The sequence below is a fragment of the Mobula birostris genome, chromosome 17 (assembly GCF_030028105.1).
Source record: "Mobula birostris isolate sMobBir1 chromosome 17, sMobBir1.hap1, whole genome shotgun sequence".
Taxonomy (NCBI): domain Eukaryota; kingdom Metazoa; phylum Chordata; class Chondrichthyes; order Myliobatiformes; family Myliobatidae; genus Mobula; species Mobula birostris.
In genome coordinates, this window is record NC_092386.1 from 23,962,802 (window position 1) to 23,987,697 (window position 24,896).

The 24,896-nt window shown below is 39.7% G+C and overlaps 1 protein-coding gene across 1 annotated transcript in view; it reads left to right on the top strand.

The window, feature by feature from the left end:
* Nucleotides 1-24,896, top strand: part of LOC140211554 (adenomatous polyposis coli protein-like) — a 188,189-nt gene that overhangs the window by 147,490 nt on the left and 15,803 nt on the right. Inside the window, 6 exon segments of the mRNA XM_072281384.1 lie at nucleotides 5,464-5,562; nucleotides 8,962-9,340; nucleotides 10,256-10,351; nucleotides 13,509-13,648; nucleotides 14,061-14,138; nucleotides 14,721-14,837. Coding sequence (XP_072137485.1) covers nucleotides 5,464-5,562; nucleotides 8,962-9,340; nucleotides 10,256-10,351; nucleotides 13,509-13,648; nucleotides 14,061-14,138; nucleotides 14,721-14,837 — 909 coding nt within the window.

A 24,896-nucleotide genomic window follows, 5' to 3' on the forward strand; every position in this document is an offset into this window, starting at 1 on the left:
TTATGGGTTCTTTTTTTTTCTCACTTTTCTGCTTAGTAGGTTTTTTTTTTGTTATCACAAAATTTTTTTTCGATCTTTAAGATAATTTTTTTTTTGAGGCATTGTAAGTGTTGTTACTTCGATGTACTCATGTTATTTTTCCTGTATATAACAATAAAAAGATTTGAAAAGAAAAAAAAAGCCGAAATAAACAAGCTACACACATCAAAGTTGCTGGTGAACGCAGCAGTCCAGGCAGCATCTCTAGGAAGAGGTACAGTCGACGTTTCCGGCCGAGACCCTTTGTCTTCCTGACGAAGGGTCTTGGCCTGATGCGTCGACTGTACCTCTTCCCAGAGATGCTGCCTGGCCTGCTGCGTTCACCAGCAACTTTGATGTGTGTTGCTTGAATTTCCAGCATCTGCAGAGTTCCTGTTGTTTGCAAAATAAATAAGCTAATTAATTAGGTGCCACCGGGCACATAAATGTCGGCCCAGATCAGAGGCGATTGCCAATTGTGTCGCCTCTGATCTGGGCCGACATTTATGTGCTGGGTGCGCCCCGGCTACCGCTGCATTCTCCGTGGCAATGTATCGGTCCGCGGCCCGGGGGTTGGGGTGGTGGGACACTGGGATGTCATCTCATTGTCATCTGTTTCCATCAGGGCAGGCATGTCATCTTCTTCTATGTCCGCCTGCCTCGATGTCGAAGGTCAAGGTTTGTCGTCTGCTGTGGCTGATGTGGAAGGCTTGAAAAACGACAGTATACTTGACTGCTTATCCTCGTACATTTTTCTACTATCTCATGCAGTTGCTTCACGTTCAGTTACTGGATGACTTCACTTTCGGTACTGCATTCGGTTTCGATTGTTATCCTTTCCTCTTCCAATTGTATCAGCTGTTCATCTATCAGTTCTTGGTCATGGGATGCCAAAACCTCTTCAACATCATCTTCGTCAACTTCCACAAGCCAAACTCACTTTGTCCTCACTTCGTTCACCACGATTGAAACGCTTAATTATGTCTAGTTTTACGGTAAGTGTAACACCCTTATGAGCTCTTTTAGGCTTTTCCAATACCTTAGAACTCATCTTGCTAACAGCTGCTCACAGGCACGTGTTTAAGCAATGCCGGCGAGAATGCAGTTCAGGGGAGGAGCTTGGCTGCTCGGGGCATGCGGTGCGCTGCCTTTTTCCATAACAGTGAAAACACCTTCTGTAGCGAAAATGGGTAACTAATGTAGGTCTTTCATAACAGCGAGGTTTCGTAAAGCAAGCATTGGAAAAGCGGGGGACACCTGTATGTTATGCAGGAAAGCATTCAAGGCCGTCCATTATCTGCACTGGGTGTCTGCACTGATTTTGTCCATTTACAGTCAACAGCGTACACTGAATGAATTCCTATGTCGATGACTAATAGAAACTAATACACAGTTTTATAGTACTGTAGTAGTATTGGTAGTGCTGTAATTTATTCTGTATTTCATTTAAAACTTTAATTTGTTATTCAATTGGTGTAATTTGTCTTTTTTTTGTACTTTTAACTGTTTCTATGGAACTTCAGCTTTTCCTACAACATTTCCTGCGCTTACGCCATTTTTGTTTCAATGTTGCCACTGTGCCTTTTATTCCATAATCTTTAATTTTGATGATAAACTTAAGTAACATGATCAAAGGCCTTTAGAAATCTGTATGCACAATGTGTACTGCAGCACAATTGGCAATCATCTCTGTACCTCTTCAAAAAAAAATGTAAGCACAATTTTTCATTTGGCTTTTCTTTATTAATGTGTTTGTCCCTGATTATCTTTTCCAACAGCTTTGTTGCCAGTAAGGTTACATAGACTAGCATGAAGGTGCTGGGCACATTGGGTCAGATTATACTGGTCTCTTGCCATGATTTCCACGGGAATTGCTAATTAACTGACTGTTCAGTTGATCTCTGACATCAGAGCCTGCATGATTCATTGCAAAAGTCAGAGATCAGATCAATCACAATATTACTAAATTATGGAACTGACTTCAGAAGCAACCTGATCGCCTGAACTTTGACCTCGTCAGCAATATTCCCTCTAAGGTGTGCGCGTGTGCACATGCACACATCTTTTGCTTCTAGCACACAAAGGAATTTAAACTGCACGCCAAAGCTTGTCACCCTCTACCTTGTTGGCATGTTAAGTATATTTCACGATCATACACAATCGCATTTCCTTTTCCGGTTTCTGATGCAGGCGGTGTTGACAGCGTGAAATTTGAAATGATTTGTCTGCAGATTTTAGAACTGGCCTATTTATACTGATTTTATTGAAGAAATTGTTGATTCACTATGTCGAATTCTAAAGAAGCAAATGCCGTGAACTGCTAGTTCATTTAAAGCAGAATGGCTTAATGAGACAGTAGAAACTGCTTCACTTAAAACTCATGGGGTCAGGAAAGTGCAGCTACGAGAAATATTTATGTACAATACAGAAACTGGTGTTACCTGCATGTATTGTTGCAATGCAAAGGTTGCTGGAGAATTTGCAAGTGGGAAAAAGTGGAGTGATCTTTGGAAATTTTAAAGCGTCATTTGACAAGCAAATCACATGTAGACGATGTGCAAAAGCTCTAGCGAGAAAATCCTTTATTACTCGCTACAGGCCTTCTATGTATGTTTTGTGAGAGTGCAGATGAACGAGAGTGAAAACAATCAAACATTGTCCTCAACTTCTTACAGTTCATAGCTGGCATATGTAGCCTGATCCTGATTAAAAAGATACCTTATCTGAATTGTTCTTTGTGTCTCTCTGGTTAAAAACAGTAAAAAGATCTCTTGTGGTAATAAGCTGCTAAAAAGCCATCAGTGTTTTGGGGTTGGAGCTCAAGATTCACTATCTGAAACTTAGCAACAGCTTCTTGTACTCTGCAAGTAACTTACTTGATACAGAAGTTGTGCTCAACTGGGGTTCCGTATTAGGATAATGTTGGTGCAGGCAGGTGACCATCCCAGATAATAAGTTTGGACAGCAGATAGATCCACTTCTAGATTCTGCCATGAATGGAAAATTCCTCCTGGCATCAACCCTGTCAAACCCTTTCAGAATCTATTTCAATTAATTCACCTCTCATTCTTTTAAACTCCAGTTATAGACCCAATCTATTCAATTGTTTCTCATAAGTCAGTCCCTTCATCCCCATATTGACCAAATCAACCTTCTCTGAACTGTCACAGTTTAAAGTAGATTCTTTCTAAATTATGAAAATAAAAAAGTAAAACAAATCTTCAAATATGTTCTCAGCAATGCAGTGTACAAATGTATCAAAACTGTAGTTTTTCTTACATGTTGTAAAAGCCAACATTCAATTTACATTCTTGATCGCTTGCTATACTTGCATTCTAACTGGTTTTCCCATCAGTCAGTCAAATCTCTCTATAAAGCACATTCTATTGTCAGTTTCCATTTAAGTAATACTTCATTCCGCTGTTCTTCCTAAATAATAAATAGTTCCATGTTTCCACACTTTATATTCCATCTGCCAATGCTTTACCCACTTAAGTTTTATTCCTTTGCAGATGATTTGGGTTCTCTCCACATCTTCCTTTCTGTCAGCAGATTGGACAACCATACATGTGGTTTCTCATCCAACTGTTAGCATGATTGTTAATCCAACATTCCAATGGTTCTCTCTTGAGGGTTATAATGCTGGTCTCCCACACAATAGCACCAGCCTTTATACACCTTTCCCAGTACTGCACCCCCTCGTTTAAGGGTGATTAGAAGATGATGGCAAGTACCTACATAAGTATCACATTTCCTTAAACAAACAACAGGAGTTATACACCTTTCCCAGTACCGCAACCCCTCGTTTAAGGGTGATTCGAAGATAATGGCAAGTACCTGCATAACTATCACATTTCCTTAAACAAACAACAGGAGGAACTCAGAGGGTCAGGCAGGATCTGTGGAGAGAAATAGACAACCAAAGTTTTGGGTTGAAATAGCGGTGGTTGGCCAGTATAAAGAGGTGAAGGGAAGGGGTGTAGCCAGAGCAGGCAAATGATAAGTGGTTCCAGGTAAGGAGGGTCATAGGCAGATGAAGGAGGAAAGAGTGGCATCTGGGAGATGATAGTGGAGGCAACAGAGGGATCCAGAAGATGGAATTTGATAAGAAAGGAAGATGGATCATGGAATCAAATAAAGGAAGTTTGATGGGCAGATGGACTTGGGGACCCAATGAGAGGAAAGTATGGGTGATAGGCAGATGGAGGGTGGAGCAGAGAAAAATGTGGAATGAAATACAGTGATGTGTGGAACTGAGAGGTATAAGAGGAACTAGGTAGATCAGGAGGAGGGACAAAAGGAAAAGAGAGGAAGCAGATTACCTGAAATGCTGAAGGTTTGAATCTGAACATTTGAATGTTTTTTTACTTACATTGAAAGATACAAGAGCAAAATTTGCTGCTAGCATGGAATGGCTCGTGTTTATTATTGATATTCATTTGAACTGTGGGCACGTCTTTCTGGAACCACTCATGAGGGTAAATTTCCCAAAGGATTCTGATGCAAAATGTTCAGTCTTCTGCAATATACTGCCGTTGTGTGTGGATAAGAACAAACCCTGCTCTCAGAATGATTTGAAAACTATACCTCTAGAGACCTTGTTAGATGTTGCTGCCAAGGACATTGAATGCTTTTGATCAGTCTTGAAAATCATTCCCAAACATCCCAAAAATTAAATTGTTAAACATTTAAAACTAAATCACTTAAATTACTTAAAAAGAATTTAAAACACTGCAAACTTCAAAATACAAAGAGTGAAATCTGTTACTTGAGTTAAATGTGTATTACCTTGCACCCATTCTTTACTTTTCGAATGAGAGTACAGCAATTCCTGCTCGGGTGCATAATACCTGCCACATTCCCTAGTGTAATGTTGGGCATTGTGGTAATTTTACACCCTGCCATTGGACGACATGAGAAGTCCAACATTGGAGCATGGTTCTGAAAATGTCAGCAATCAAGTTTACACATGAACCCAGGTTTTATGCAGAAATGGCACCATTTCCAAAGAAGCTTCAGATCACGAGAACATTGAATCTTGCAATGAGAGATGTACCTGGCTGTCCCCAGTGTTCCTGAATTTAGAGGAATGCCAGACAGGTCAGATTGCGTTGCACTAGCTTTAATCTGAACCAGCTGCCAAAATCTTCACACCCACATTCACAGGGAGGGAAGTGATTACGTTGGGTTGTTATTCTCGATCATCAAATAGACATATAGCCATTTTCAGAATTCTGCCTTTGCTAGCAAGATTCATCTACACATTCATGTCGTGAGGCTAACGTTGCCATTGGTATTACGTAATTATTTGTGCACAGAGTTGTTTTTTGAGTTCACCTGCACTGTAGTTGCAAAATTACTTACAAATGTTTTAAAAGCTCCTAACATTTTGGAAAGATTTTTGTTTATTTAGCAAACTTAGAATTTATATCATCTGCATTTTAGGGTTCAGGATCACGAGTTGAACAAGATACTACTAGTGTAATGAGCTGCAGTAACTCCTACTCAGTTCCTCGAAGACTGACAAATCACCTGGGTACCAAGGTAACCAAAGATTCCAGACTACAGGTCGCTACACTGCATTTTTTCTAATACGTCAATTATAACAATGCTTTGGCTGCCTTACTAGTATGTTTTCTATTTCCATTAACAAATGCATGTGGTTGGTTATCCTTACTATGTCCTTTTAAAGATATTTACAAAAAATGGTGTTTACTAATCTGATAACTGGTATCTGATATTGCAGCTACATTCCACATACGCAGTGAAAAATTAAAGAACGTAGTAAGGATTATATTTGAATCAAGCTTAGTGTCAAAACAATCAACAGAATTAGAATTATTGCATCCAGGAATAGAATCACTAGTTTAGTCTATGTTGATACTCTAATAGTATATACAAAGAAAACAAGTTATCTGATTTCTAACAACTGAAATCTGACATTAATCTGAATGATACTAACCCAGTTTTTTAATCAACTTGCCTTGAATTATAAGCATAGAAATGGCATTGCTTGCTTAGCTGTAATGAGTCTGCTGGCAATTAATACTTCAAATTGTTTCCTGAAAGATTTGAATTCTATTAGCATTTTAAAATAGTTACAAACTATTCGGTGGTAGCCTTGGCTAAGTGGTAGAGTGATACTGGTCACTGAACTGTAAATACTTGGCTATGTATAGTTAAGTCTTTAAATTGATTTACAGGAATGATCGTTCAAAAGGAGTGTTCACCTGTTACGAATGATTTCCATATTGGTACATGATAGAACTTAAGACAGGAGTAGGACTGATGAACTCTCACCTCGTGGAACAGCCATGTATTCAGAATGAATGCCATGTATCAAATTATCAATGCTGTCTGACTTAAAGGAGATTTGAAGATTGTGGAAGTAGAGTGAAATTGACACACCCAAAGGCAAAAATTTCTGATTTTTAAGGACTTCATTTCGGGGTGTGTATGTGTTGGGAGAGGGGAGTTGAGGATGGTGGTAAAGATTGAATTGGGTGGGAATCTGCACCAATCACCTATTCTTCATTATTTTTCCCAGTACTTGAGAGTTTTTTAAGTAACAGATTATGCCCCCCCCCGTAAATGTGACAAAAGCCTGCTTTTAATGATCTCATCCCGACTTTAACAACTAAATAAAATTTGAATGTTTTCTAGGCGTAACTACTCACACTAAATCAGAAATAATATTTCTAAACAGCTGAAACTGATCTGGAAATACAATGCTGTACAAAATAAGAAAATAAATCCACAATTAAATGAGGTTTTAATTTGCATGGTGTACCTGCTCTACATAATTAAATAATTAATTTTAAATCTGGGACTAAATAGTAAACCTCTAGTGATTGTATTAGGTTGAAGGTACTGCTGATAAGTATTAGAAATTGCAGCACCAGCTGTGTGTCGAGACTTTTGGTATGTGGGAACTTCTGTTGGGACTTCCCCGATTTCCACAACTGCCTTTTGAGTTGATTCAGTACATGGTCAGGGAACTGACATAATCAGAGGCAAGTTCTCCTGAGATTCTTCTCAGACGAGGAAATACAGGTAAAGGAAGAAGCAGTGTGTCACCCATTTATCATTTTGTGAAGAATCAGCATATTCTACATATTGGAATTTTTATTTCCATGAGTAATTTAAAAGTGAAAGAACTCATCAGCATGATTGCTTCCAATTAAAGTTATTGAGAATCTTAATTGTCTTTCAATTAACAAAATTTGACATAGTGATCAAACCATATAGAGAGCATGTAGAGAAAAATCAGTCATAGAGTCACAGAGAAATGGACACAGACACTTTGGCCCATCTAATCTGTGCCAAACTATTAATTGCTTCATCCCATTGACCCAGAACATAGCCCTCCATATCCTTCACATACATGATTCTATCCAAATTGGTCTTCACTGTTGAAATCAAACCCACATCCACCACTTCTGTTGATAGCTTGTTCCATACTTTCACTACCCTCTGAGGGAAGATATTCCCCCTCATGTTCCCCTTAAATATTTCACCTTTCACACTTATCCCATGATCTCTTAGAGTGGGGGTTCCCAACCTGGTATTCATGGACACGGCAGTTAATGGTAGGGGTTCATGTCATGAAAAAGGTTGGAGACCCCCCCCCCCCCCGCCCGTCTTGAAACCTTTCTTAAACAACAGAATATGATTACCTATCCTCCAAACCTATGGCACCTCACCCATGGCTAAGGATATTTTAAATATGTCTGCTGGGGCTTCTGCAATTTATCCACTTTAATTTGCCTCAAGACAGCAAACACCTTCTCCTCAGTATTCTGAATATGGTCCATAGCCTCGCTGTTTCTTTGCCTCATTTCTTCTATAGACTGTGTGTCCATCTCATGAATAAATACAAATGCAAAAAAATCCATTTAAAATCTCCCTGCCTCATTCAGCTCCATGCATAAATTATCATTGATCTTCTAGAGGACCAATTGTGTCCCACACTATCCCTTTGCTCTTAATCTATCTAAAGAAGCCATTGGGATTCTCTTTCACCTTGTCTGCTAGAGAACATCATGCCTTCTTTTAGCCCTCCTGAGTTCTTTCTTTAGTGTTCTCCTGTATTTCTTATACTCCTTAAGTACCTCATTTGTTCCTTCCTGCCTATACTTGTGATGCATCTCCTCTTCCTTCTTAACCAGGGCCTCAATATCTCCCAAAAAAAAACTAAGTTCCCTAAACCTGTTATCGTTGCTTTATTATTTTGATAAGAACATACAAACTCTGTACTCCCAAAATTTCTCCTTCGAAAGCTTCCCACTTACCAAGTACACCTTTGCCAGAAAACTTGTCCCAATCCACACTTGTCAGATCCTTTCTGACACCATCAAAATTGGCCTTTCTTCAGTTTAGAATCTCAACCCGAGAACCAGACCTATCCAGCTCCATAATTATTTTGAAACAAATGGTATTATGATCACTAGATGCAAAGTATTTCCCTGCACAAACTTCTGTCACCTGCCCTGTTTCATTTCCTAACTGGAGATCTGGTATTACCCTTTCACTCTCTAGTTAGGACCTCTGTGTATTGACTAAAAATTGCTCACTTTAGCAGGAACATAGAATGAAGTTGCTGTATGGAATACTTGCAATCAAATTCAGAACTCATGAATTTCACTAGTTTTTGTTTGCATATTTGTACCTTCTGATATTTGTATTAGAATAAAAAATGACATGGTTAGATGCAAATAAAAGAGATAGTTATTCAAACAGTTGAATTATTGTATTAATATTTCTACATCTGCTTAGAGATCTGGTGATAAAGTCAAGAGAAATGATAAGAGGTATTGAATTAGGAAAAATTGTAGTTCGGTGTATTGTTTCCAAATGAATATTTTTTGTTATTTGGCTTTAGGTTAATAATCGTAGATCCGTAATGTGAATAGAATTAACCTTTCTGGTTCACTTGGGCTATAGGTGGAAATGGTATACTCGCTGCTGTCAATGCTTGGCACACACGACAAGGATGATATGTCTCGAACTTTGCTAGCAATGTCTAGTTCTCAGGACAGCTGCATGGCTATGCATCAGTCTGGTTGTCTTCCACTGCTCATACAGCTTTTGCACGGCAATGATAAAGACTCTGTGCTGCTCGGCAATTCACGTGGCAGTAAGGAGGCCCGTGCACGGGCTAGTGCTGCACTACACAATATCATCCATTCACAGCCAGATGACAAGAGAGGAAGACGGGAGACCCGTGTTCTTCACCTGCTGGAACAGATTCGTGCATATTGTGAGACATGTTGGGAATGGCAGGAGGCACATGAACAAGGCGTTGATCAGGATAAAAATCCAAGTATGGCATTTTCTGAGGAGTGTTTTATGTGACTAACTTTGGATTTTTTATTATTAAAAAAGATGCAACCTTTCAAAAGACTTATTATATGCATAATATTATTAGTTTATTTTGTAAATATGAGAAATAATCTTGTGCAATAAGAGGTTTGGGTTTCTCAGGAAACACAACTTGGAGACTTTTCCAGCTAATTGGAATATGTCATCCTTTCCCTTCTTGAATGTCCATTGCATCTGGACTGCTTGTATTAATGCATTCAGTTTAATTATCATTACCTGTCTGCTAGACATTTATGCAATGCTTGATTTATATGTGCTTACTCAAAAGCTAGCACTCATTTTGTGCACTGTATAGTTTCTATTTAGATTAGTGTTTTCTGAATGTCCATTTAGTTTATAAGATATTTTGCAGAATGTTATGCTGTTATGGTACTGAGAGTGACTGTATTGGCATATCATGTTTTAATACCATTTCGTCTTCGTAAATAGTTCAATTAATTTTGAAATTCAAGTTCCTTAGAGTTGATTAAACAGTTTTACTATCAACAGAAAAAATGCTATAAATGTAAGCCTGTTTTTTGCGTATCTGTATTCTAACTGATTGAGAAGTTGGACAGACAAATGCAGCAGTGGAAAGCATTTCCTGAAATGTTTAATGTACATTTAGAAATTTGAACTGTTCTTATTGCATCAATCAAAAGGTTTGCTAGTTTAAAGCAAACCTTTTGATTGATGCAATAAGTGATAGCAAATGTAATTTGTCATTTGTTCGACAAGGAATGGTACATCAGTATTTGTAGAGGTTTATTTTACTGACCAATGATTTCTAGAATTTGTTCCTAATGTTCACTGATTATAATACTGAAATTTGAATTACACACATAAATCTCAATTCAAAGGCATTATATTTCCATAGTGCCATCTCCAGTGGAACACCAGATCTGTCCTGCAGTGTGTGTACTGATGAAGCTTTCCTTTGATGAGGAACACAGGCATCCAATGAATGAACTTGGTAAGTTATATCAAACATGTTTTCTGGATTAGATTCCATACATAGTTCGAACATAGTGTGGAGCAGAACAATAATGAGTTAATGATCCTTGGTTGGAAATCCTTAGAGAAACCCTACTCTTGGATTCCAAAACTGTGCACCATAGATTTGATTTCTAATTTTGCTTTGGAATATTTTTGGATAAGGGGTCAGAACAAAAGTGGAGTTACAGAACTGAGGTTTGCTCCATCAAAGTGCACTTTGCTAGTGTAAGAAGAGCAATGATGTTGACCTCCACCATTTGCAGGTTCAGTCTACAGTTCAATACAACATTGTTATTGTGCAAAATACTGGGACACATAGTTGTTGGTCAACTTGTTTTGCTGTGTGTAGTATCTTGTAAAAAGAGGTGTTTATTTTTTATATCAATTATTTGATTTTCTTTTGAAATCTATTATATTATTGAAGCACACCCATAGTATTGGCCTTTTCACAAGATTACACTAAATAAAACCAGCAAGAATTACTGATTTTCTTTGCTCAGAGAGCTAAGAGAAGAAATGAGTAAGCTTTTAGATATGTAATGCAAGAATAGTTTGCACACAAGTGCATGTCTGACACTGTGACCACTCAAAGTTTGGTCATTGTGATCCTTAGTCCCCCGCATATGCAGTCATCTATGTATAACAACTTCGGATGTACATAAACCAATAAAACCATCCATTAAGGGGAAAATGATTTTCAAATTCACATGCAAATCTAGAGGGAAAGATAAAGCCAGCAGACCCACTGATTTACAGTGCAAGGAATTGCCATTAGTTAGCAAAAATAGCACTACAATCCTTAAGGGTATCCAAGATCCTTTTGATCAGTGGGTCTGTTTAATGGGTTTGTGGAATTCTCCTAAGGCATGTGATTCAAACAAGGTAACAACCTTCAGTAAGTTAACAAGTACATGAGTGCCATGTGCATTAATTGTTCATTATGTAGCCACATCTGATGCTTTTATGCCAGCATTGCATATACACTTGTTATTTTGTCTCTGGATAGCGGGTAGGATATGCTCACTCTTCATTTTGGAGCAGAAGAACCCAGGCCAGAATAGTTGCTGGCTGAGGCCGTCAAATATTTGTACACCTGCTTAAAAGCGTCATGCAAAATTCTATTGATTATGCAAAGTTGCTAATTAACCAACCCAGACACTACGCACACTATTCCAATGATTATTACTGATGCTTCTCCTCCACCCATAGTCATGATCAGCTCTTTCCTCCAATCAAAACAAACTTCTGGAGGAATCCAGTGGGTCTGGCAGCTACTTTAGTGGAAAATGGACAGTTGTCATTTTGGGTTGAGGCCCTTCATCCAAACTGAGATAAAAGATCACATGATGCCCACCCAACAATGTACTGTAATGTATATTACTGTCTGGCATCTCTTTTCATGCGGTGACCATCCCTCCAACTCAGTTCCTTAATCGTGAGGAGAGGCCGAGGACGAAGTGAGGAAATCTTGGGTGTCAGTCATTGTAAACCATTGGAGCCTCTTCTTTTGGGGAATTTGAGGCTTGACATTACAGGATCGAAGTTTGCAGATGGTCAAAACATGGATGCATGGTAAACTGTGAGGAGGATACGTAGATGGGTAGCATCAGCTAAGAAATCAGAAGTGTTACATTTTGTAGGAGGAATGAGAAGAGACATTGTAATTCTAAAAAGGGTTACAAATAAAGGGAGATCTGGGGATAAATATGAATAGTTTGTTGCAAGTAGCACAGTAGATGGAGAAAGTAGTTATAAGAAAACCTTGGGTGCAGGGCTTTATATATATATATATATATATATAGATCATGGGAGCTTATAAGTCATTCTGAACTTTTATAGAACACTGGTTTGGCCACAACTAGAGAATTGTGTTCAAATCTGGACATGACAATTGGAAAAAAAACACGTGAAAGATTCAGAGAGGGTACCAGAGATGAGGGACTTTATTCACGTAGATAGATCAGAGAATCAGAATCGTGTTTCATATCAGGAGCATATATCGTGAAATTTGTCGGTTTGATGCAGGAGTACATTGTAATACATAATAATCAAATAATAAATTACAATATATGCAAAAATAAATAAGTAGTGCAAAAGGAGAGGTAAAAATACTGAAGAAGTGTTCATGGGTTCATTGTCCATTCAGAAATATGATGGTGGAGGGTTAAAAGCTGTTCCTGAAACATCAAGTTTGATTCTTCAGGCTCCTCTAACTCCTCCTTGATGGTAGCAATGAGAAGAGGGGTTGACCTGGGTGCAGTGTGTCCTGAATGATGGATGCTGCCTTTTTGAGGCATCGCATTTTTGGTGACGTCCTGAATGTTTGGGAGGCTACTACACATGGTGGAGCTGGCTGAGTTTACAACTTTCTGCAGCTTAATCCAATTCTGTGCAGTGGCCCCTCCATACCAGATGGTGATGCAGCCAGTTAGAATGCTCTCCTTCGTACATACGTAGAAATTGACGAGTGGTTTTGTTGACATACAATTCTCCTCAAAGTCCTAAAGAAATATAGCCACTGTTGTGCCTTCTTTGTAATTACATCAATATGTTGGGCCCAGGATGGATCCTCAGGTAGGCGAAAGATAGAGAATAGAAGCTCAGGTTGTTCTCCTTGGAACAAAAGAAAAGTTGCAGGAATATACGATTTTTGAAATCAGAATGGCACTGAGTAGATAGAGAGAAAATGTTCTCATTGTTGGAAGATTCAAGAATGACAAGGCATAGAGTGAAGATGATTAGCAAAATAACCAACAGTGATGCCAGGGAAAGCTTTTCCTTTGCAACGAGAAGTAAGGGTCTGAATGCACCACCAGAGATGGTAACAAAGGCAGATTCAGTTGTGATGTTAAAAGGGGGCTGAATCTTCAGCGTTATGGGGTGAGGGAACCAGCACTGTTCTAATGAGCCAGGACAGATACGGCAGCCCAAGTAAGATCCTTTGACCTTGTAACTGCTCCATTAAATTACTCTTTGATTAATTAAATATTTTACAGTGATAGCCTTCATTGGAATTGAAGGCTGTAAATTAATATTTAGTATATTGTTTAAAATTTAAAATGATGTTTTTGGCTTATGCTTTTAAAAAAACATTATGAATACTTTTAAAGTTAACATTGTTATATCATGTACAGGTGGTTTACAGGCAATAGCTGAATTATTACAAGTGGATTGTGAGATGTATGGCCTCACAGATGACCATCACAGCATTACATTGCGAAGATATGCTGGGATGGCACTTACAAATTTAACTTTTGGGGATGTTGCAAATAAGGTGAGCAGTTTGTTGCAGATAAAGTTTAGTTTTGCATTTTCATTATGGCCTTGACTTTTGAGGAGATATAAATATGATTCAATTGTTTCTTTTTTGGGAGGGGGAGATTGGTTGTTCAGAATTTCAGCAACAGCAAAATATTGTGTCAGCTTTTCAAGAGAATGTGATGTATGAAATCATTGTAGATGGTCACATTCTGAATAATTATATTTAAATGAGAAGATACTTTAAGATTATCATAAAATTAATTTGTATCAGACTTACTTGTTTTGCACAGTCTTGTTCTACAAAAAGGTCCCCACCTTGCACTCAATTCCTAATTTTCGGCCAACTTGCGTTTAAGTAGTCTTAATAATTAACTTCATTTCTTCATGTTACATCATGCTTCTGCATTACTGCTTCCTTTACACAGGCTACACTCTGTTCTATGAAAGGTTGTATGAGAGCAATGGTGGCTCAACTTAAATCAGAAAGTGAAGATCTGCAACAGGTAGGAATGGATATTAAACCTGAGCTTCAGTGAAGCGTCAGTATTTAATTTACTGGGTCAGTCAAAGTTCTTGGTATAAAGTTTCTCTGAATGCACTGAGTACCTAAAAAGATCATTTATGTGAGGTTACTGCCTTGCCACAGTGAGAATATACTTAAAAAGAATGATATAAATAAGGATTGAATTATCTTATCAAAATATCTTCTTTCATTTGCAAAGGGAGTATATACAAATTCTTATATTGTCCAATTATTACGTAATTTTTTTCTTTTAATTGGATATGCAGGCTTGCATCTTTGAATCACATTTTACATTATTTGGCTGTTCATCACTGTGTATGTTCAACCCTAGTACAAATGTATAACCATTTCCTGAAAAAATTTTTGCCGCCTCTGTAATAATTTCTTATGACAATGGTTTCTCCAGTGGTCAGTTTTTCAGAAGTATTTTCATACATGAACGTGACTTTGGGCTTGCAGTCTAAACATTAAATTAGGAATGAATAGGAAATAAAATATAATAGTATATCTATAAAATCGTAGTATTCCCTATTATCATTACTTTAATTGTCAAATGTTTCAGGTAATTGCAAGCGTGTTGCGAAATTTATCATGGCAAGCAGATGTAAACAGTAAAAAGATCTTGCGTGAAGTTGGTAGTGTGAGTGCTTTAATGGAATGTGCACTGGATGTTAAAAAGGTAGGAAATGATTCTTTTCACAAAGTTGAAATTTATGATGTTTCCTCCCAGAAAGTTCACAAGAAAAAGTGACTTCCAGATATTCAGGGGTCTCTTGTTATCTTTGTTGATTATGTTTCAAACGCTCTTTTGCATGGCTATGATGCAGCAAAACTACTTACCTTTCATAAAAATTAATTCTTTATGTGACAATTCAGCACTTCCTTTGGAGGAAAGAATTGTCAACCAATTGATACCTGTCAGTTTTTATCCTTCTACAAGGCCAGCTTACAGAAACTTGATTAACTTCAGAAAAAGATTTTATATCATAAGACCGTAAGACATTTGAGCAGCAATTAGTCTATTTGTCCCATTGAATCTGTTCCGCTTTCAATCATGGCTGATCTTTTTTTTTAACCCCCCCTCTGCCCCACTCCATGGCCTTCTCGTAACCTTTGATACCGTGGCCAATCAAGAACCTATCAGGCACTGCCTTAACTGCACCCAACGACCTAGTCTCCACAGCTGCCTGCGGTAACAAGTTCCACAAATTAACCACCCTCTGGCTAAAGAAATTTCTCTGCATCTCTGTTTTAAATGGACGCTCCTCTTTCCGGAGGCTTTGCCCTCTTGTCCTAGACTCCCCTGCCATGAGAAACATCCTTTCCACAACTACTCCATCCAGACCTATCAACATTTGAAAAGATTCAATGAGATTCCCCGCGCCACCTCCCCATCCTTCTAAATTCCAGCAAGTACAGGCCGAGAGCCATCAAACATTCCTCATATGATAATCCTTTCATTCCCGGAATCGTCCTTGTAAACCTCCTCTGAACTGTCTCCAATTCCAGCACATCTTTTCTTGGATAGGGAGCCCAAACTGTTTACAATATTCAAAGTGAGGTCTCACCAGTGTCTTATAAAGCCTCAGCATCACATTCCTGCTTTTTTCTAGACCTCTAGAAATGAGTGCTAACATTGCATTTGCCTTCTTCACTATTGACTCAACCTGTAAGTTAACCTTTAGGCTGTTCTGCACAGGAACTCCCAAGTCCCTTTGCATCTCAGATTTTTGATTTTCTCCCCATTTAGAAAATTGTCTGGTCTTTTATTTCTTCTCCCAAAGTGCATGACCATTTTCCAACATTGTATTTAATTTGCCACTTTCTTGCCCATTTCTCCTAATCTGTCTGTTCTTCTGTAGTCTATCTGTTTTCTCAACACTATCTGCCCCTCCACCAATCTTCGTATCATCTGCAAATTCGGCAACAAAGCCATCTATTCTATCATCCAAATTATTGATATACACCACAAAAAGAAGAGGTCCCAACACCGACCCTGCAGAACACCACTAGTCACTGGCAGCCAATCAGAAAAGGATCCTTTTATTCCCACTCACTGCTCCTACTAATCAGCCAGTGCTCTAACCATGCCAGTAACTTTCCTGTAATATCATGGGCTCTTAACTTGGTAAGCAGCGTGTGTGGCACCCTTGCCAAAGGCCTTTTGAAAATCTACATATACAACATCCCTTTATCTATCCTACTTGTAATCCCCCAAAGAATTCCAACAGGTTCATCAGGCAGGATTTTCCCTGAAGGAAGCTATGCTGACTTTGTCCTATCTTGTCCTGTGTCATCAGGTACTCCATAACCTCATCCTTAACAATTGACTCTGACATCTTCCTAACCACTGAAGTGAGGCTAACTTGTCTGTAATTTCCTTTCTGCTGCCTCCCTCCCTTCTTAAAGAAGGGAGAGACATTTGCAATTTTTCAGCACTCCGACACCATGCCAGAGTCCAATGATTCTTGAAAGATCATTACTGTGTCCAGTTCTGGTCACCTCACTATAGGAAGGATGTGGAAGCATTGGAAAGGGTACAGAAGAGATTTATCAGGATGCTGCCTGGTTTAGAAAGTATGCATTATGATCAGAGATTAAGGGAGCTAGGGCTTTACTCTTTGGAGAGAAGGAGGATGAGAGGAGACATGATAGAGGTGTACAAGATAATAAGAGGAATAGATAGAGTGGATAGCCAGTGCCTCTTCCCCAGGGCACCACTGCTCAATACAAGAGGACATGGCTTTAAGGTAAGGGGTGGGATGTCAAGGGGGATATTAGAGGAAGGTTTTTTTTTACTCAAGAGAGTGGTTGGTGCGTGGAATGCACTGCCTGAGTCAGTGATGGAGTCAGATACACTAGTGAAGTTTAAGAGACTACTAGACAGGTATATGGAGGAATCTAAGGTGGGGGCTTATATGGGAGACAAGGTTTGAGGGTCGGCACAACATTGTGGGCCAAAGGGCCTGTACTGTGCTGTACTTTTCTATGTTCTATGATGCCTTCATAATCTCGATCACTACCTCTTTCAGAACCCTAGGGTGCAGTTCATCTGGTCCGGTTGACTTGTGTACCTTTAGGTCTTTCAGCTTTTTGAGCATCTCCTCCCTTGTAATAGTAACTGCACTCACTTCTCTTCCCTCACACCCTTAAACATTTGGCACACTGCTAGTGTCTTCCACAGTGAAGACTGATGCAGAAAACCTATTTAGTTTATCTGCCATCTCCTTGTCCCCCATTATTATTTCTCCAGCCTCAGTTTCTAGTGGTCCTATATCCACTCTCATCTCTCTCTTACTTTTTATATACTTCAAAAAGCTTTTCTATCCACCTTAATATTGTTCCTTTAGATTATGAGGACACATAGTCCTCTTTTATTGTCATTTAGTAGTGCATGCATTAAGAAATGATACAATATTCCTCCGGTGTGATATCACAAAAACACAGGACAGACTGAGACTGAAAAACTAACAAAACCACATAATTATAACATATAGTTACAACAGTGCAACAATACCATAACTTGATGAAGAACAGTCCGTGGCACAGTAAAAAAAGTTCAAAGTTTCTCGAAAGTCCCACATCTCACGCAGACAGGAGAAGGAAGAAAACTCTCCCTGCCATGCCCGACCACAGTCCGACTCTGAGTCGTCCGAAAACTTCAAGCTCTGATCAGCCCTCTGACACCAAGTACCGAGCGCCATCTCTATCCGAACTTTTCGACCTCAGCCTTGGTCGCCAGCAGCAGGCAAAGCCAGGGATTTTGGGGCCTACCCTCCAGAGATTCTCGATCGCACAGTAACAACATGGTGAACCAGGCATTTCAGAAATTTCTCCAGATGTTCCTCTGCTTCTTGCATCTGCCTTCATCAAATCAGAATTGTCCACGGCCCCTATTTAACAGAAACAATATCATTTCACCGGAGAGCTGCGTCACGCTGCCATCTTCTCCTCCCGCCGAGTTTGCTAGCTTGCTTTCATATTTCATCGTTTCGCTTCTAGTGATTCTTTTAGTTGATGTCTGTAACTAAAAGAGTCAGTAGGTTTTTAAAAGCTTCCCACTTATTTTTGCTTTGTTGTATGCCCTCTCTTTTTGCCTTTATGTTAGCTTTGACTTCCCTTGTCAGCCATGGTTGTACTATTTTGCCATTTGTGTATTTCTTTGTTTTTGGAATACACCTATCCTGCACCTTCCTCATTTTTTTCCCAGAAACTCAAGCCATTGTTGCTCTGCTGTCATCGTTGCCACCATCTCCTTTCGATTTACTTTGGCCAACTCCTCTGTCATACCAGTGTAATTTCCTTTACTCCACTGAAATACTGCTACGTCAAACTTCACTTTCTCTCTATCAAATTTCAAGTTGAACTCAATTATATTATGATCACTGCTTCCTCAGGGTTCCTTTACCTTAAGTTCCCTAATCGTCCGGTTCATTACATAACACCCAATCCAGCATAGCCGATCCCCTAGTAGGCTCAAAGACAAACTGCTCCAAAAAGCCATCTAGCAGGCATTCAACAAATGCACTGTCTTGAGATTCATTCCCAACCTGATTTTCCCAATCGACCTGCATATTAAAATCTCCCATGACGATCATAACATTGCCCTTTTCATACGCCTTTTCTATTTCCTGTTGTAATCTGTAGTCCACATCCCAGCTACTGTATGGAGGCCTGTATACAAATGCCATCAGGGTGCTTTTACCCTTGCAGTTTCTCAACTCAACCCACAAGGATTCAACATCTTCTGATCCTGTGTTACATCGTTCTAATGATTTGATGCCATTCTTTACCAGCAGATCCATGCCACCCCCTCTGCCTATCTTCCTATCCCTCCAATACAATGTATAACTTTGGCCTTTCAGCTCCCAACTGCAACCCTGCTGCACCTTCACTCATCCAGCTGTCTGCAATTTTGTCCCATCATATGCCTGCTCTTCCTGACAGTCTGACTGCACACTATCTTTGCTCTTTTTACGATCCATCCTATCCTGAGTCCTTTCGCTCCAGTTCCAAACCCCCTGTCAAATTAGTTTGAACGCTCCCCAACAGCTGTAACAGACCTGCCCGTGAGGATATTGATCCCACTCAGGTTCCGGTGCAATCCATCCCTTTTGTACAGGTCATACCTTCCCAGAAGAGATCCAAATGATCCAAGCCCTGTCCCCTGCACCAGCTTCTCAGCCACACATTTATCCGTCAAATCATCCTGTTTCAACTCTCACTGGCACAGGTAGCGATCCAAAAATTACTACCCTGGAGGTCCTGTTTCTCAGCTTTCTGCCTAGCTCTTTAAATTCTCTCTTCAGGACCTGTTTGTTTTTCTTTCCAATGTCCTTGGTACCAATATGTACCAAGACATCTGGCTGCTCTCCCTCCCCCTCCAAAATGCTGTGGACACGATCTGAGATGTCCCTGACCCTGGCACCTGGGAGGCAACATACCATCCAGGTGTTGCATTTGTGTCCACAGAATCTCCTGTCTGTTCTTTTGACTATTGAGTCTCCTATCACTACCACTCCCCTCTTCTCCCTCTTTCCCTTCTGCACCATGGACCATGTTCAGTGCCAGTAATCTGGTCTCTGTGGCATTCCCCTGGGTGGTCATCCCCACGACAGTATCCAAAATGGTATACTAATTATTGAGGGGAATGACCACTGGTGTGCTCTGCACTAACTGCTTATTCACCTTCCCCTTCCTCCTCCTGACAGTCACCCAGCTGCCTGCCTCCAATTTAGGGGTAACTACTTCCCTGTAAGTTTACCGCCCTGGATACTGTTGGCGGGGACGACGAACCAGGTGTGAGCCACGGTGACAGGGCCTCCGGCACTGAGTCCGGCCTGGTGGTCAGAAGGGTGGGTTGGAGAAGAGGAGAGCTGTCGTCATTGGAGACTCTATAGTCAGGGGAGCAGACAGGAGATTTTGTGGACGTGAGAAGGACACCCACATGGTTTGTTGCCTCCCGGGTGCCAGGGTCCGGGATGTCTCTGACTAGGTGTACGACATCCTGGTACGAGAGGGAAAGCAACCAGAAGTTGTGATACATGTTGGTACCAACGACATAGGCTGGAAGAGGGATGAGGTCCTGAAGTGTGAGTTTCAGGAACTAGGCAGAAGGCTGAAGAACAGGACCTCAAGGGTGGTGTTCTCAGGATTGCTGCCAGTGCTACGTGACTGTGATGATGAGAATTGGAGGAGATGGCAGTTGAATGCATGGCTGAGGAGTTGGTGCAGGGAGCGGGGTTTTAGATTTTTAGATCATTGGGATCTCTTCTGGGGAAGGTGGGACCTGTACAGATTGGATGGGTTGCACCTGAACTCGAGGGGGAGCAATATCCTTGCAGGTAGGTTTGCTAGCATGGTTCGGGAGGGTTTAAACTAATTTGGAAGGGGGATGGGACCCGGAGCGATAGAGCAGTGAAAGAAATGCATGGAGTAAAGCCAGATCTAACATACAGAGAGGCTTTGAGGAAAGAGAAGCAGAATAAAGGGTGTAAAGTCAGTAAGGCAGAAGGGCTGAAGTGTGTGTACCTCAATACAAGAAGCATCAGGAACAAAGATGATGAACTGAGAGCTTGGATACATACATGGAATTATGATGTAGTGACCATTACAGAGACTTGGCTGGCACCAGGGCAGGAATGGATTCTCAATATTCCTGGATTTCAGTGCTTTAAAAGGGATAGAGAGGGCGGAAAAAGGGGAGGAGGTGTGGCATTACTGGTCAGGGATACTATTACAGCTACAGAAAGGGTGGGTAATATAGCAGGATCCTCTTTTGAGTCCGTATGGGTGGAAGTCAGGAACAGGAAAGGAGCAGTTACTCTATTGGGGGTATTGTATAGGCCCCCTGGTAGCAGCAGAGATACAGAGGAGCAGGTTGAGAGGCAGATTTTGGAAAGGTGCAAAAATAACAGGGTTGTTATCATGGGTGACTTTAACTTCCCTAATATTGATTGGCACCTGATTAGTTCCAAGGGTTTAGATGGGGCCGAGTTTTTTAAGTGTGTCCAGGACGGATTCCTGTCACAGTATGTGGACAGGCCGACGGGGGGAATGCCATACTAGATCTAGTACTAGGTAATGAACCGGGTCAGATCACAGATCTCTTAGTGGGTGAGCATCTGGGGGACAGTGACCACCACTCCCTGGCCTTTAGCATTATCATGGAAAAGGATAGAATCAGAGAGGACAGGAAAATTTTTAATTGGGGAAGGGCAAATTATGAGGCTATAAGGCTAGAACTTGCAGGTGTGAATTGGAATTGTGTCCTTGCAGGGAAATGTACTATGGACATGTGGTCAATGTTTAGAGATCTCTTGCAGGATGTTAGGGATAAATTTGTCCCGGTGAGGAAGATAAAGAATGGTAGGGTGAAGGAACCATAGGTGACAAGTGAGGTGGAAAATCTAGTCAGGTGGAAGAAGGCAGCATACATGAGGTTTAGGAAGCAAGGATCAGGGACTTCCGGTAGAGCTCAAGGAGTGAAGTCGTGTTCTTGACTCGCTCCATTACCTCTGAGTTTTTCTTCTTATGATCAGCTATATTTTAACTAACCATTAAGGCATCGACTTTTACAATACTTTGGAACAAATTGGGCTCTTTGATAATCGGATGCGTTTAAGGTTTAAGGTCTGCTATGTCTAAGAATGGAAAAAATGGGAAAGATGGCAAACCTCCGGTTAGACCGAAAGGTACCGATTTTCCTCCGACTGAACCACCGGTGACTTTGAAAGCTATATCGGATCTAATTCAAAGGGAAATTTCAACCTCTATTACGGAGCTGATTCGTGCGGAAATTTCAATTAATTTCCAGAAAATTACCGATTCAATCGATAAAATACAAACATCTATCACGGAACATCAGTCGGCTATATCTAATCTTCAAAAATCCACGCAACAAAATGAACTCAAGATGGGGAAAATTGAAGAAACAATTACTATAATGAAGAAAAAACGACTTTCTGACCTTTAAAAACTCTGACTTAGAATCCAGAATGCGACAGCAGAATCTTCAAATGATTGGTGTGTGTGAAGCTGTTGAATCTGACAACCCTATGAAGTTTTTTTCTCAACCTTTAAAAGATGCATTTCCTACTGTATTTCCTGACCAACCACCATTATTGGATCGTGTTCACAGAGTTCCATCATACTCGTCTAAGTCAGATAAACCTCGACATGTCATCTTACGTTTTCATTACTTTCAAGACAAGGAGAAACTGTTTCGATTCGTTCGATCTAAAGGTTACATTGATTTTTTGGATCTCCATTTCCGGTTCGTGGAGGATTTCAGCAAACCAATTCAGGATCAATGGGTTCGTTACAGATCTGTGATATGGGAACTCTACAAGATGGATTTAAAACCAGCGCTGCTTTACCCAGCACGTCTAAGGATTCGTACGTTGGATGGAGCCCTCCGTTTTTTTGAATCTCCATCGGATGCCCAGAGTTATCTGGATCAATTTTCACCTTCAACATCTTAATCGTAATTTTTAACTATCTCCGTTTGATCGGAGGTTGTGAATCTGTCGGCCTTAATTTATTTTTTGCCTTATATGGGCAGAAAAGTTTATTTTTGATTAATTAATATGGTTGCTAAACTTTCTTTCTATCTGCATCATTCCTTTCTTTTTCCCAAGGGATTCTGGGTGGTTATTTCCTCAGTGTCATTCTACGTATTTCCTTTGAGGCCTTAAATTTTGTAGTTTTTAAATCTACTTTTTTTTGTAGGTTTTTATAACTAGTTTATGTTAATAATTTCATTTCTTTTTTTTTTGTTTATTCATAGGGTCTGGGGTTTGTTGCGGTTTTTTTTATATTTTCTGGCTTTTTCTCTGTTATATTAAGTGTTTGTTTTAATTGATTTACTTTTTTTATTCTTTTACTGTTTTATAACTAGCTGATCTTTTTTATTTTTACACTTTTTTTTAAGTGAGCGTCTATCGGAAGTCATGGGGGTAGTTTTAGTGCTTGCTTCTTTCCAGCTGGTCTGTTTTAGATTTAGCCTTGGGGTTATGGGGTGGGGGGTGATGGGAGGGGCTTCACATTTTACTTTTTTTCTTCTTGGGCTATTTACACTATTGAAGTATTGGTTGCGTTCTCCTCCCCGGTACCTCTTGTTTGTTCTGTTCCCTTTCCGGGTTCGTGGGTCGAGCCTATCGTCAATCCTCCTTTTTGCGGGTTGACTTTAGGGTTTATGGAGTCTATTATTAATTTTGTCTCCTGGAATACTAATAGTCTTAACCATCCTATTAAAAGGAAAAAAGTTTTTAAAGTGTTCCGGAGACTTAAAGCACAAATTCTATTTTTACAAGAGACCCATGTGTGGAGGGGGGACAGACTACGTTATTTTAAATTCTGGAAGGAATAACAGTTTCATTCGAACTCTAATGCTAAGATTCGAGGCGTCTCTATTTTTATAGACTCCTCAGTTACTTTTATACCACATGATATTATCTCTGATCCGAATGGTAGATTTCTACTGGTTAGTGGTCTACTATGTAATAAAAAGGTAGTTTTGGTTAATGTTTATGCTCCCAATATGGACTGTCCGGAATTTTATAAATCATTATTCAATCAGTTCCCGAATTTGAACGAGTTTTCATTGATCTGGGGCAGAGATCTTAATACCTGTTTATCTCCAGCTTTAGACCGTTCGGCTCCTCTACGGACCTTACCTAATAAATCTGCAACCTTGATTAATTCATTCCTCTCTGATTCTGGGTCGACGGACATTTGGCGTTTTTTGCATCCTCAGGAAAAAGATTTTTCTTTTTTTTTCACATGTTCACCATTCCTATTCAAGAATTGATTATTTCTTTATTGACTCTCGTCTTATTTCTTCAGTGATTAAATGTGAGTATGACTCTATAACCATTTCGGATCATGCTCCACTTAAGCTTTCTATTAAAATTCAGGCCAATACACAAAATAATAGACAATGGCGTTTTAATTCGCTGTTGCTTCAGCACTCGGACTTTGTTAACTTTATGAATGAACAGATTGATCTTTTTTTTACAATCAACTATACAGAGGATATTTCTGTGAACATTCTTTGGGATACTTTTAAAGCTTATACTCGTGGTCAGATTATCTCGTATTCTGCTGCTTTGAGGAAGAAGCTGAAGCAGGAGGAGTTGGTAATTGTGGACAAGATTAAGGAAATTGATAAGAAATATGTTACAGCTCCCTCTGAGGAGTTATATAAACAAAGAACTGAATTTCAAATGGAACACAGTTTATTACTTTCGTCCTCAATTGTAAACCAATTAAAGAAAACAAGAAGTGAATTTTATGTACACAGTGACAAAATTGGCAAACTGTTGGCTAACCAATTGAAGTCTAATTATACTAAATCTCAAATTAATCAGATTTATAATCAAAATGATCGACTGATACTTGATCATGCGGGGATTAATCAAACCTTCTTTGATTTTTATTCTTCCTTATATCAATCAGAGTCTTCTCGAGACTCTAAATATATGAATGATTTTTTAGATAACCTAGATTTCCCTGAGATTTCACAGGATATGTCTTCTATGCTAGATACTCCCATTACCACTGATGAGATTAAGAATGTTATTTCCTCCATGAACCTGGGGAAAGCTCCTGTCCCTGATGGGTTTACCGCAGAATTTTATAAACGTTTTGCACCTTCCCTTGGTTCTGTAGGGTTTTCGAGGCTTCATTAAAACTTGATAAACTTCCGGAATCTTTCAATAGAGCGTCAATCTCTCTA